The sequence below is a fragment of the Cephus cinctus genome, unplaced genomic scaffold, assembly GCF_000341935.2.
Source record: "Cephus cinctus unplaced genomic scaffold, Ccin1 Ccin1_scaffold0847, whole genome shotgun sequence".
Lineage (NCBI taxonomy): Eukaryota > Metazoa > Arthropoda > Insecta > Hymenoptera > Cephidae > Cephus > Cephus cinctus.
Window position 1 is genome coordinate 300,194 of NW_014333434.1, and position 14,512 is coordinate 314,705.

Below are 14,512 nucleotides of genomic sequence, written 5' to 3' on the forward strand. Positions count from 1 at the left end.
AAGCGCCTCCTGGACACTTCTGACATTAAAGTAGCGCGCATGCTTCATCGCCCCCCGACACCCTTAGCATCATGCTACGGGAAGGGGATGATTTCGTAAGGGTTAAAGTCACTTTTTTTTATGAGATAAATTTTCAAGTACCTTTATGAGTCCTCGCTATCGCTACCTCTTGGCAGGTACAACCCCTTCATAGAAAATTGTCAAAGGGTTGTTGATGGTCATTGAATTATTCTTATTCGCTAAGTGCGCATGCGCCATTGTATACAAAAACCACTTCCTGTCCTTCGTCATTAAGGCTGATGATCCTTTTACGTAATTCTACGAATTTACTTTAAGCTTCTACTCGATTCTTCCAATTTTTCTTTCCCTCGTGCATTCAAAAATTATAATAATCATAAATTCATGGGACGTGCAAGATTCTGTGAATTTTATTAAAGAATTACGTTCACGCAACCTACCGACGGGTACGTGGAACATGTCTCTCCGATTTTGTAGCCTTGTGAAATTCTATAAGAGAAATGGCGTTAGTATCGTGGGGTAGAAGCGCGGAGTGCATTTTAAGAGTCCAAGCACATATTGATTTTCCGCTCTGCTTTCAACTGACAAACGTGTACGCGTGTCCTCGACGATACACGTTTCGGCCTACCTTTTCTGCTTTCAGTACGTGTGCTTATGCATTTATGATGGATGTACTGGTACAATATATGCCGTTTATATTTTGTTGAGTATTTCCCTTTTTCTGTCATTCTTTGCCGTGACTGTCAAACCCACTCTCCTGTTTTGGTCAAAGTACTTTTTGGTGTTAGACAGCTTTAGTTAAAAAAAAAGTAGATTATGTCGAAGAATCAAAAGTAAAAATTTCATTTAACCTGTACAGTGATTATTTTCGAAATGTATAACGGAGCTTTCCAATTGGTTTGTGCCGGGAGGGTCTTATAATATTGATTTTCTGAACCCTCCTACGGGAGTAGGTGTATAATGTAGAAATGGTATTACGTCACTCGGCACAACCTCACGATATTTTTTTTTTCTTATCGCTTTTTACGCACTTACGGGGTTATCGATTTTCTTTTCCCTCTTTTGCAGTGGACGAAATCCGTTAAATTTCCACTCAATTCAAATTTCAAAAGGTTTCATTCTTTACCGATTACTCAGAGTTAATAAACATAAAGTGCAGTACACACTTCATTTGTCGAAAATTACCTGATCGCTTAGGTCGACGAAGAAAAATGTACCATATTTTTGTTCTCGACTACCGGAAGTTGTTTCTTATAATAAACGTGGTGTAACGGTGTTGAGGCGTTGAAAATGAGAAAATTTGTATTTCTGACGATGTTTCGTGCGACGCTAGTTTTTGAACAGAGTTATACATATATAATACTGCACTTTCTTCGTAATTTTAAAGTAATAAGCCTCGGAGCTTATATTACTTGGTTTAAATTATTCATTTTGAAAAAAACGTCACAAACAAAGCGTATCATCAGTGTGTAGTGTACATAAGGTGTTTTGTTTGCTTTTGAAATTTATTTGTTGATTATTTTGGAAACGTTATTCAGGATGTTACGTGATAGGCTCCATAGTTAATTTTATGCTTTATTTATGATCGGAGATTTTCTTTGTCGTGGCACTGTCACGTAGTAGGAATAACAGTTTTAGGAGGGAAGGCATTCTATTTTGGTGATTCTCAGTGGCGATGAAAGAGAGCTCGAAACATCGAGAGTGATTTTTTAAAATTGTGGAAAAGAGTCGTGTTTAGGATTTTTACAGGAATGATCGAGTTCTATCCCGACTTATGAAACAAATTTTAATGAAAACGGCCAAAATTTTCATTCATGTGAACTTTTAACATTTGTACCTCTAGACAATTTTATTTTTTATTCTGTTTTTCTCTTCTGACAGGTACAAAATAAATACTCTTATAAAAAATATAAATCTTTCGAAAGCGACATTATACATACTAATGGATCGTGTGTTTATGTAATACAGCTGCTAAAGGCTTATAATTCAATACGTTAGCAAAATATTTTCGACGTACTAGAACAAGTACATATCTTTAAACTTGACAATTCCACTCTTTATCATTATAATATTTACAAAAATACTTAACACGCATAAAAATACACTTTTCCTCAATGCAATCTGTAATTTTTGTCGTTTTTGTTGCATCTGCCAACAATAAAGTACGATACTACACTATTGTATCTCGTGTGCAATTTTAAGCAATACACTGCCAAACAGATTACAAAATTCATCACGTTTATTTATCAGTAACTTTCTGTGAGCAATGTTTTAGTACCCTTACTTTCCTTTACCTATAAATATTTTTCAAAATATTGGCCCTTTTGTACTCCTCGCATAGGAACAAAATGCACAAATAAAATTGCATCGAATGATAAAGTATAAATAATTTGCATGAGGTGAATAAGAGTACATAATGCCACTAACGAACAATTACTCATGTGCGTGTACTTCCGTTTGTGCTGTGCGCAATTCCAAGCATAAATGCTTTATACAGGAAAAAAAAACAAGAAAAAAATGTAATATCACTCAGCAAAGTAATGATCATGTTCTTTCCTTAAATTATATTTAATTTATAAGGCCGTTAATAAACTTTCATTCAATTATTGAAGTTCTTTTGCACACACGAGGGCGCAACTACCACTACTTTAACGCACAAATGGTATGGGAAAAATCATATATGTGTAACAGAGATTCCCCAATGCATTCGAGCTTTTCGATAAAGCAGATCGAGAGAATGTGTAATCCTTATTTAAATACGAGCATCCAATACGATTCACTGAATTGGAAACCTGGAACAGTCATTTTGGCGCAAGCAACCAATAAGATGCGTGGCTCAAATTGAGTCTCATGTAATTGTCTTCATTTCTTGCTCATCGTGGCGATTAGCAGAGAAACAAAGTAACAATAAATAAACACCCAGTTCGATTAGCACATAAAAATTAAACATAACGTCTATTCTTTGGTGTCTCACGGCACCGACTTCTGCCAAAAATTGCAATCAAACAGATCGTCACAGTGGCTACGAGGACTGCAAGCACCGCCCATACAGCTTTACTTGTATTGATCTTAGGCTTATTCTTCGTGTCTGCTTCCGATTCCAATTCGTTGACGTTTAACGTCTCAGAATTATTTTTATTAACTTTTATAGACGAGGACGTATCTTTGGCTTCTGACGTGTCTGCTTGGATATTGGATGGATTATTAGCGATATCTAATGATTTGCTCGGTGAACTTTTAGACTCTGTGGAGTCACTTTGAGAGTATTTTGAATTTAATTCTTTTACAGATGGCACTGCTGTTGTTGTCGTCGTCGTCGTCGTCGTTGTTGTTGTTGTTGTACTGGGAGATCTAAATTGAATCCGATGGTATTCTTCCAGCTGTTCAAGCTCAGCTTCTTGTAAGTCTGTACTTCCGTACTTTTCCTCGTCTTTGTCTCTCCTCTCATCAATATAATCCTCCAAACGCGAGAAGTAGGAAAGTAATGAGTTGGATTCAACCTCTTCTATTTTTAAATACTTGCTTATGACTGTGGTCCAATCATCGGCGCCACCATCTTGGAACATTTTTCTGGATAACAAATTCATATATTAGAAAACAACAGAAAAAAAAGAATATCATTGTCCTGGATAACTCGAAAAAGAACTGATACTAAATCTAATATAATATTTGTTATGTACAAAAGCATAAATGGCCTCAAGCATACATATTTCTTTTTATACTTTGTAAAGAAATGTATTCCTCGTGACACTTACACTAACATGTGATTAGCAGGATCACCTTTTATTGAATCATAACGAACTTCGGTCGATGACATGAGGTATTCGTAAAACTGAAACGCGAGTACCGTTCCAACGAATTTCCTGAGAATTAAAAAAATGTAGATAATCATATTGTACATTCTTGTTTGCAGACTTAATTATTTTCGCTAATATCGACTTATTCTACTCACGACAGATAAGGCTTGTTTCCTGTAATGTAACTGTCAGCCAAGAAAGTAGGTATATCTGAAGCAGCGCTTCCCAGGACGCCTTCGTATTCCAATCTGAAATGAAAAAATGTTAATACTGTTTTAAGCGTAACAAACAAAATACACTATACTTATATGTAAGGTCATGAAAGAAATATAATATCAAGCATGTCGTAATGTATGGATAGATCATACTACAGTTACCTGTATTTCCACCAAGAAGCTATTAAATCCTTCGAATCGTTGATTCCATTTCGAAGGGCATTTATCCTCCATAAATCTGCAGTCATGTAATAAGCAAGACGAGGAAGAACATCGAGTGCTGTGATCATTAGAGATTCTATTTCCAGTTGTTCCGTATCATTGGAACTGGCTACCAAACCCAGTGAGCGAAGTCTTGCTGGACTTACCGATAGAATAGCGAACAATTCCGCAATTCCTTCTTCCAAAGCTAATTAGCAGTAACAAAGAGCATTAATGATTTTTGAATCAGCAAAATGAACTCCTGAATCATAATAAATTGTCATTGTTAATTATTACCGGAATATCGATTGGCAATGTTTAGCACGGGTGAGCTTTCGGCCATTAGGTGATTGACTACAACCTTAGCGACCATTTTATGCGCAGTCAAATAGTTGTTCAAGGATGCATCGAAACACGTAGAAACACTGAATCAAATATTAAATTATTAGATAGAACAAATAATGAAGAATTATGGATAACTGAATAATTATAGAAACCCACCCCATTTCATAAAGTTTGCAGAAATTTATCAGTTTGGCGGGGCACTTTTTATCGAATTGGCTGTTTTTAAAAAATTCAGCACCTAACCCCGTATTCAACGTAATCTTTCCTAACGTTGAAGCTGTCTTGTACAAGGAAGGTCCCATGAGGTTCTGAAATAAAAAGTATTAATGTTCATTTCGACAAAAAGGAGCAAATCTAATTGTGTCAAGGCATACAATGCTAATGTATTGGTCATTACACACGTGAGGCAACGACTATTTAAAATATGTTCGTTAATACATTCATGGTTTATTTGGATAGAAACCATGTACGAGAAACTGTAACGCCTAACCAAAAGAAAATTTCTTTACCTTTTTCCAAAGATTTTTCCTAATTTCAAAAGTCAAATTAGAATTGGGCATCACATCACCAGCTATTGCGATCCAATCGTTGCCTTGCAAGGAACCTTCAGAAACAGGAAAAATAACATTTTTTATAAAATTCATATAACATGGGATTTTTTTTATGTTGTTACATACCAAGTAAATAAGCTGGAATGCTTTCGTTTTCACTGACGATCTTGTATTTTTGTACCAGACGAGTATGAACAAAATTTCGAATTTTTTTGTGAAGATTAGAAATTTCATTCCATGTGTACTCTAGCTTCTCATATCCATTCGGATAAGCAGATAACAGTTCCCAATAATGCGAAACGTTTTTCTCCCCTAAAAGTAGAACAGTATCGCCTTTCATTATCTATTTCTTTCTTTTATTATACACAGTCAGTAAAAAATCTATAGATTTTATCTACTTGTATACAAACCATTTGCTTTGGCTGCTTCGTGAATCAACTGAATCTGCTGCGGAAAGTTTGGTAATAGAGGTGCCAACTCTTGATGCCAAGACGCCCAGGCGTCGCGTTTCTTATCGACATCTCCGCTCTGCGACAATAAACGTTCCACATCTGGAAAAATAAAGTGATTCAAATTAAAAAAAAAAAAGTGGACCATTCACTAATATATCTAAATTTCAATCGAATATTTCAATAAAATACGTCTTAGAATATTTCCAACTCGTTTTATACGTTGATTATACCTTGCTGTGATAACTTCTTCGTTTTTTCAGTGTACTTCGCCGATGCCCGTAATACTTCAGCTTGACCAGCAAACGTTATGAACTGCAATGCGTAGAAAACATATATTATACAGATATAAATAGCTAAAAGAAAATATATATGTATATTACACTATACATAAACACTATACCTGTTTCCAATTTTCTTCTTCCAGCAGCGCATCTCCTAGCTTGGTTGCTGCTTCACGTTTATACGACAACGTCGACAAAAGTTCAACATTGTTAGTCTCATTCAAAATTTCATCCCGTTGCTCTTTCTTGAATATGCCATATTTATACTGCGCACTTGCCTTAAAAAAAGAGAGAAACAGACCAATAAATAATTCCGTCAAATAATTTACACAAACACGCAGTATTGAGTATATGAAAATTTATCGATGTAAAATGGTTTTTCATCTCGCATGCAAATTACGTATATTATTGCACACAAAGCGCGTAAAAAAATTTAATACGCCAAATGCGATTCACACCCATAAAACGCATAAGTGTGTACCGAAAAAAAAAAAAGAAAACAGTTACTAATTTGGTTAGTAGCCGGTCCCAGATAGCATAGAAGATGAGTAACAAACAGCGTGGAATTCTACCGATTATTTAAAAGACATAAACCGGAGCTAATCCTTACTGGGCTAGTCCGTGACAAATATTTTGCTCCAACGTACGATTCATTGCCGGGACTCACTGGTACCCAGACTAGTAACTATTTCTGTTCTCTTTTCTTCGTGCATACATTACGTACGGCGAAGAACAATTTAAGATGGATATCCCATGACGCAAGTTAATCTAAATCATTTTTATAACCTTCAGCATACTAATGCGCATCTTTTAACTCTAGAACGTTAAGACGACGTCATTGATACCATCAGTAACATTTTAAAAGCACATACAAAATTGTACCTTACAAGAGTTAACTAAGTGTTATATAACGTATAAATACAAGTGTATACAATAAACTTGTCTGATGGTTGGTCAAATTACGCAAAGAAAATATACCGGGTGGTGAAAAAACGACGACAATGATAAAAACTACATTTCTAATATCAATGAGTATTTTACCTAATTGAATCTCTTAATGAATATAATTAATGTACCAGGCCTTAATTACTAAGAGCAAATTCATTAGTAAATATAATTCAACCAGATTTAATGACACAGACAGTGCAATCTTTAATCATATTGATAAGATTGACAAATAATGACATGGACAAGATAAAACTATCGATCTATTTTTCGATTCAGTCGCATAATTTAACATTCTAGTAATATATGTCAAGTAAGGGTATGCTAAGTGCATTTTAAAATAATACGCTCAGATAGTCTAATGGGCTTTTTCTTTTGCAAATCTAACTTACCCAATTAGCAAAGGTCTGATTAGTAGGTTCGTTAATGAATTCCCATTCAGACTGTGCTGTCTCGAAACATTTTTCTTCGTATTCAAGTTCAGTTAATTCTATAAATGCGGCAATTTGCTTTTCGGAGTCTTGCACTTCGGACACTTGAATTTCGCAGAAGACCGATGCACAGACGACCACACCAAAAATTACGTATATCCATTGCAGCCGCATTCCTGTAACACAAAAAGAAAAAAAGGTCAACTTAAATATCACGTCATAGATATTGATCACTTTATACAAAAATTTTACATTATTATTATATTTAAAAAATATATACGGGTATTTTCGTTACAACTTCCCGTCAATGACATATGAATCGAATAATAATTAAATAATAAATTATGAATAATTTTCATAGTAACTATTACAGTTCGCACTAGTATTTCGTCATGTACAGTCGGGTTAGTGTTTCATATTTTTCGGATATAGCTTGAATTGCCATATCTGAATTGTCGACCCTAAATAAACTGTTGGATTATTTAGAGTTCAATACTAAGAAGTAATTTTCAATATCATAAGTTCGAAATCTACTCTACGTAGAGAGTAGGTGTAAAAATAAATAATTATACAGAGAAGGAACAGAGAGATCTTAGTCTTCAAATGATCATTTTTGTCTTGGCCTATGAGATCACCTTTCAATGTCCTAGAGATACTGAGAGTGTACAGAAAGCCTCCTGGTGAGTTGAATGAAACTAAAGATTGCAATATATCCCCCGTTGTTATCAATTTACTTTTATTCCCAATAACCAATACGAATAATGCAATATTGGTACCCACAATATTAACCCGATTCTGTTATCGTGGGTCGTTTCAGACCCAAGGCATTTTTCTTTTGCCTCATTACTCAAAATCCGTGTACCCTGGAAATATCTATCCCCACCCTAAAAAACTTTAAGACTAGAGAACCCTCTGTGCTGAATCCCATTTTACCAGTGACAGCCTGACCTTCGCAGTAAGTAGGTCAAGTTCGCGTTAAATCTGAAACGACCCACGATAACTTCGGTGCAAACTCGTTTTGAGCGTCAAGGTAAGTTTTTGAATTTCCATGAAGTTTATGAGTATTTTCGAAAGGTTTTTCTTTTTTTGAGTCATATATTGATTTTTCATCTCTTATAGCATGGCGCTACGCACATTCCGTGAAAACGAACCAATGTTGTATCAAGTGTAAATTGGCCGTTTGCGAAGAACACCGTTTCACATGTTGCAGAGACTGTTTGTAATTATAAGATGATAGAATTTAAGGCGTGAACATATTGTTATTTTTTCTTCATGAATACGTATAATTTTCTAGAAAAATATAACTTGTATACATCGAAATATATTGAATTATTTCTTGAAACTTCAAATTTCCTCTTTCGAAAAAAGCGCTAATAGACACCTCGAACTTGAACATTTCTTTTGTTCCCATCGAGTTCGTGATTTTTTTTTCGTAAAAATACGCTTCTTCAATTTTATAATGCAATTTGAAAAATTCAAATATCTCAATTTGTTCAAAAGTTATGAATTTTTTAGTAAATGTCTGCATTTCCGGGAGGTGGGTGTGTTCATTAATGTGTGTATCATTAAAAATAAAATATTTGATTAAATTTTTTTTGCAATCTTTATGATGTGTCCAGGAGAAGGGTTCAAGAGTGTACAAGAATTTTAACAGACTTTCATACTAATAATTGAGCGTCTTAACATGCCTTGGGTTTGAAACTATCCACGGTAACCTGAGAAGGTGCCAAAAAAGCGATAACCTGATCGGGTTAATTCTCAGCAGAAACACATATGTGAAAGTACTTAATCACAACTGATTGGGCAATTGATCATAAATCTGACAAGAGTTATAAAATTTCATTAATCAGATATGTTTGCTTTCTCGGCACGTTTACGTTCATGTTGAACGTAGCGATAAAATATTTGCACCGGTAATCTAGAATATACACTGAAATTAAGAACTATTGTACATACCAGCTGAAGATGGTTCTACCATAGGAGTCAATGGAAATCAAATGAAAGCACCAGCTTCGGATGGCACAATAGCTCTGAATAACAATGTACAACGAAGGGAGAAGTTATGAATTAAAAAATTGGAAATCTCGATTCTTATGCATTCGATCATTTGCTCATGAATTAATGAATAACCAATATAATGAAATCATTAAGGACATTTCTCACGTACACTAAGTGGCAGGGACAAGGGGCTAAAGAATTTGTTCTTTTATTTAACTACTATACATACTTGTATTATTACCGTGACTTTTGTTCAACTGTACTGCTGGGTCCTACTGGTGTAAGCTTTGTTAATGTAAATTTGATATGTTTTGAATGTTTCTACGCTATCGATAATTATAACTGGATAAAGATTATATATATGTATATATAGATAACAGTATCCTCAGAAATTATCATAAAAATATGCAAGAATCTTGAAAAAAATTAATTTCTGTCATTCAATTAATTCACAAAACAAATGTTGATATGCTTAATTGACTGATAAAAAATTAATTATTCATAATCGTCCACGTATTGTGGTTTATCCGTTTTTTTACTTTGACGTACAAATCGTAACAGTCGGAAGTAATTTGTGCACCAAAATATTTCGGTTGATATGGTGTCACATTTTGTAAGCTGAGTAGCTGATAAGATTATCTGCCATTTCGAAACATTAATCAACCGAGAGACACGTAGCAGTTGCACACTAACGGCTAACAGTGAAACTAAAAATAACTGTTACTTTCGCCTATTATGAGTGAGCCGCGAGCGTATTTCTATTCGAAATTCGTGAAAAATATTTATTATGTGAAATAAAGAACTGTCTTTAACCCTGGATAGATAAGGAAAAATTTGTGTTCGCGTAGTTAAAACGTAGTTGGCGTCGTCGGTGGCGCCATCTTACCGTCCTAGGACAAAATATTAAAAATGTGTTTTTTTCCGAAAGTACGTTTTATGCAATTCTGCACTGAACGTCATTTATTAAATTGGCCTTTAGACAGTATATCCGTACACAATTATCATGGAAATTATACGTTAGTGCGGTATCTCCAATGCACGATCGCCGCATCACACCCCGGATGGATGACGGTCTAACTAACTTATAAGGAAGGTATTTCAGGTGTTTCCCTCCGATTTCGTTCGTTTTTATGTATGTTATTCTCCATCAAAATCTAAGAGATATATGTTTTTTTGTCTGCGGAAAAACGATTTTAGGGGGTGAAATTAACACCCAAAGTTGGGCTCCTCAAGGGCGATTTTCCCAGTTTCGAATTTTTTCAGTCAAGATATTTAAATGGGACCAATTGGAGAATAATCCTCATGATGGATAATGAAAAATGCATCTTGGTCGGTTCTGGTGGGGAGAACGCACTAAAATTGATACGATTAAGCTTCTTAATTAACACATAAAAAAATCTTTTTAATAGTTCGCTAGGCAAATTGAAGAACGATAGCGCCGCTTTAATGAGCAATTGGTTGCACGGACATAGGGGTGATTTATTCCTTAAACGAAGTTTTTTTTAAAAACGCAAAAACATATATCTCCTACTTTTTTTTATAGTACGTTTAAATGCAATTGGTTTCATCAAAATCGAATTGATAATTAGTTTGTTACAATGTCGCACTTTTCAACCCTTATAAATTTTAATGCATTCACCCCACCAGAACCAACCAAAATGCATTTTTCGTGCGAATCTGCGAAAACCGCCCCCTAGGAGTTCAACTTTAGGGCTGATTTCACCCCCTAAAAGACACATATCTCTTAAATTTTGATGGAAAATAACATTTCAAAACGAACGAAATCGGAGGTCGACACCTGAAGTACCTTCCTTGTTAGACACCCAGCCTACGGACTTTACACAAGATATACACAAGAAAATATATATACATATTTATTAATTACGATAGCATAATGCGTTATACAATGCGAGTTTCAAGTCGTGGAAACAGACTCCTTTCGTGGGAAATCACTCTCAAAATTTATATAAATATGCAAAGATAATTAATTTATATGATAAACATATACTTTAGTCTAGTATAACATATAACATACCAAACTAGCTTATATATAAAGTACGAACAAGTGTTTATTACTTGAAAACTTTCCCGATTTCGAAATATCTCAACTTTCCTAACAATGGTTTTAAGTAACTCTCGCTATTTTAGGAATACATCCATGACAGAACCAAAAATGAAATTACAACCGAAACCAGAAATTCCACTGATTAGATTACTTTTGAACATTCACGAATGCATATTTCGACAACTTCCTGCAATTGTAAAATTTAAGGAAGGATACGACAACTAAACCGGGACTCGAATGCGGTCTTTCTAATATAATAATTTATTTTAAAAAAACGCAGGCCTTTTAAAACTGTTTACGTTCCAAGTCCGGGACATTCCCGACAGAATATCCAAGCCAAGAAGATTTATGACTGCAAAGAGTTATAGGGTTTAGGTGCATCGGTGCTTTTTAGCATGTGTATTTTTTGTATTTTGATATTTTATTTGCTTTTAAATATTATTAAAATAATTTTTAGGTCGTGCTCTGACCAAAAAATTTGTGTTTGTTACCCGATTACTATGCCATATACAATTCCTATCACATTGGTCATAAAGATTACTCACGATTCCACTAAACGCAGTCAAGGCATTCTGTTTATTTTATTAAACTTGATTATCGTGACATGACTTGGAAAAAACTTCATTGCTTCACAAAAAAGTAAAAAGAATAGATTCAACGGACGTCCTCGGATACGTAAAGCATGTTGGTGTCCGGATGCCAGCGAGCCGAAGGTTACTGGGGTCATGCAAAGTGTCAATTATATACACGCATTCGTTCCGCTGAAAAATAACGGTAACAAAATGGAAAGAGGAACAAAACAAGAAACCAAACGAAAACCGAAAAGGACGTCACGAAACGTCAGTGCCGACGTAGTATAAAACTGAATTTAATTGTTATTGTACAGGATGCATTTTTGGTAATGTGGTTAAAGAAAAACAAAAAACTATTTCTTGGTTTTCTGGGAAATTGGAGTATATATGTGAATCTCGAAATAATAAATAGTTTGGTATACCTAGCATTACATATTTTTCGGTTTGTAAAAATAGATGATAAATATAGGAGAATATGAATGTATATGAGAATAACAAGTGACATTAGAAACACTAATCGTGCGATTCTAACGAACTTTTGACGTTGAACATACGATTGCGCACACCTGCCATTGACAATTTCTATTTACAACGATAAGCAATACCCTAAAAACTTAATTCATTGAATATTGCTTTTTGAGAAACGACAAAACTCTGCAATTTAAGCCTAGAACGACACACTGGGATACACGAGGATCATTCGGAGTATACCATACACTATTCCGCTAATAATATTTGAATCTTGGGTATCTGGGACGTGCGGAAAAATGAGTTGCAATCTTTATCGAAAAGCTGATATACTCGTCATCGTTAGTTAAGATTTGAATGTTGGAGTTGTATGGGAATTTATCGGACCCCAGTTCCCGTTAGAAAAATTGGAAAACGATTGAATTCTTATGGCCATGTTTATTATGTAGTTTACACATATTTAAATACTAAATTCATTCTTTTCCTTGACAGATCTTGCGGAATACGCACAAGTTTCAATAGAATTACATAAATTATTCATCTATGTCCTCATTTTCCTGGTTGTGGTAATTTGAATTCCTAGGACGGATATAGGAAAACATATTTACCAATTAGTAAATTCGTTCAAGTACATGCGATACTCTACGTATCGTACTATTAGTACTATTGTAATGCAAGTGTGCTTAAGAAAATATACGTCAGAGAGGAAGCAAGATTACATCTTTCAAAAAGAAATAAATACATGCATACTACTTTCCTTTCGGAATGAATAGTTTCGCTTACAACGATACGACCTTACATAAAATTATACGTTATACACAATTGTACGAATACACAATTGAATTATTAACGTACTGAACTATTTTACAAAAGAGGCACGTCATTCTGACAAGATTGTACACTGGAAAGAGTGAATCGCTATAATTCCAGGAAACGATATTTATCCGGCAAGATAAATCAAACTATGATGACTCTAAGACCAAACAAGTGCTGATTTTTGAATTTTCAAATAGAATTCATTTCCTAACTAATGAATGATTGTGATTCCAATACACAAAGAATTATACTGTATTCAATAGCCTGTATTCAGAACTCGCTCTTAGTGCTAATAGCGAGCTTTTAAATTTTTTCTTAGTGACTTTTAACTACAAGCAACTCTGTTAGTGACTTTAAGAGCGAGTTGTGAATACGGGCTAATGTATTCAGTGGTCCTATTGTCTCAAAGAAAGGAGCCAGCGAACATTACCCAGGATAATCAAAGGATTAAGTGACAGTTAACCTAATCGAAACTTGTTATCGTGAACCAAGATCGTAACGTTCGACAGCCGATATTCATTGTCAATGACATAGTAAAAGGACCAAGTCCTGAAATAAAATCAATTACTAGACTGACCTCGAAATTGTATCTCCTCCCGATGCGTCCTTTTATAAAGAAAATAAAAAAGTGCAACTCACTCTTCGCGTTGATTTTCTCCTTCACGCTTCACGAGAGAGCTAAACTGAATGAGAGAAGTGAAGAGAAAACAAAAGAGACGTTACGTTACGATATTAATCAAAGTCTCTCGCGAACTGGTAGATATATCAATGTGCCGATCCACAGAAATATCAAGAGAAACAGACGACACATCTATTTACCTTATCAGATATCCGGCGTGTCTCGCGCGTTCACTATGACTACTCGTTCAAAGTTCGATCGATCCGAATTCCAGAGTATCACGCCACTTGTACCTGACAAACTCTGACAGTGTTGTGTGACGTATTCATGTGTCCTTCCTTCCTTTCCTTATGGCTGACTCCTCCAATGAGGAGAACGTATTCATGTGTACGTTCTGCTTTGCCAAAGTTTAACCATTGATCATTGAGAGAGCAGAGAAAACAATTGTGTTTAAAATATTTCAAAAGCTAATGTCGGCTCCGTCGATAAAGTAGAATCAGTTTCATGTTTTTTAAGGAGTTCTTTCTGTGTCTAGTGGCGCCACTTGTAATTGATATATGTACTATTATATAGAATCTAACAACGAAGTAGTTTTTAAAATCAATTTTATTTCTTTGGCATAATATAAATAGACTAGACATGCCCGAGTATTCTGTGCCTCGCCGATCTGATATGTGGCATATAATCTATATACATTTTTTCAGTGGGGTAAAGTCCGATTCTCTCTCAGGCTATTTA

At 34.8% G+C, this 14,512-nt stretch overlaps 1 protein-coding gene across 4 annotated transcripts; it reads right to left on the bottom strand.

Annotated features, from left to right (window-relative positions):
- Positions 1-1,792: 1,792 nt before the first annotated feature.
- LOC107270864 (angiotensin-converting enzyme) lies at positions 1,793-14,134 on the bottom strand. 4 transcript variants are annotated; one of them, XM_015746273.2, is made up of 14 exons: positions 13,975-14,134; positions 13,795-13,838; positions 7,198-7,412; positions 5,980-6,138; positions 5,810-5,891; positions 5,538-5,678; positions 5,254-5,439; positions 5,086-5,180; positions 4,733-4,884; positions 4,529-4,656; positions 4,193-4,439; positions 3,971-4,063; positions 3,774-3,881; positions 1,793-3,588 (listed from the first exon to the last, which is right to left on the bottom strand). In XM_015746273.2, exons 3-14 carry the CDS (start codon positions 7,408-7,410, stop codon positions 2,961-2,963), a joined length of 2,232 nt encoding a protein of 743 aa, XP_015601759.1. In that variant the 5' UTR covers positions 7,411-7,412; positions 13,795-13,838; positions 13,975-14,134; the 3' UTR covers positions 1,793-2,960. The 4 variants fall into 4 exon arrangements, with proteins under 4 accessions (XP_015601759.1, XP_015601757.1, XP_015601758.1 ...); XM_015746271.2 differs by having other exon boundaries at positions 13,733-13,838; XM_015746272.2 differs by lacking the exon at positions 13,795-13,838 and having other exon boundaries at positions 13,975-14,133.
- Between the last annotated feature and the right edge of the window lie 378 nt (positions 14,135-14,512).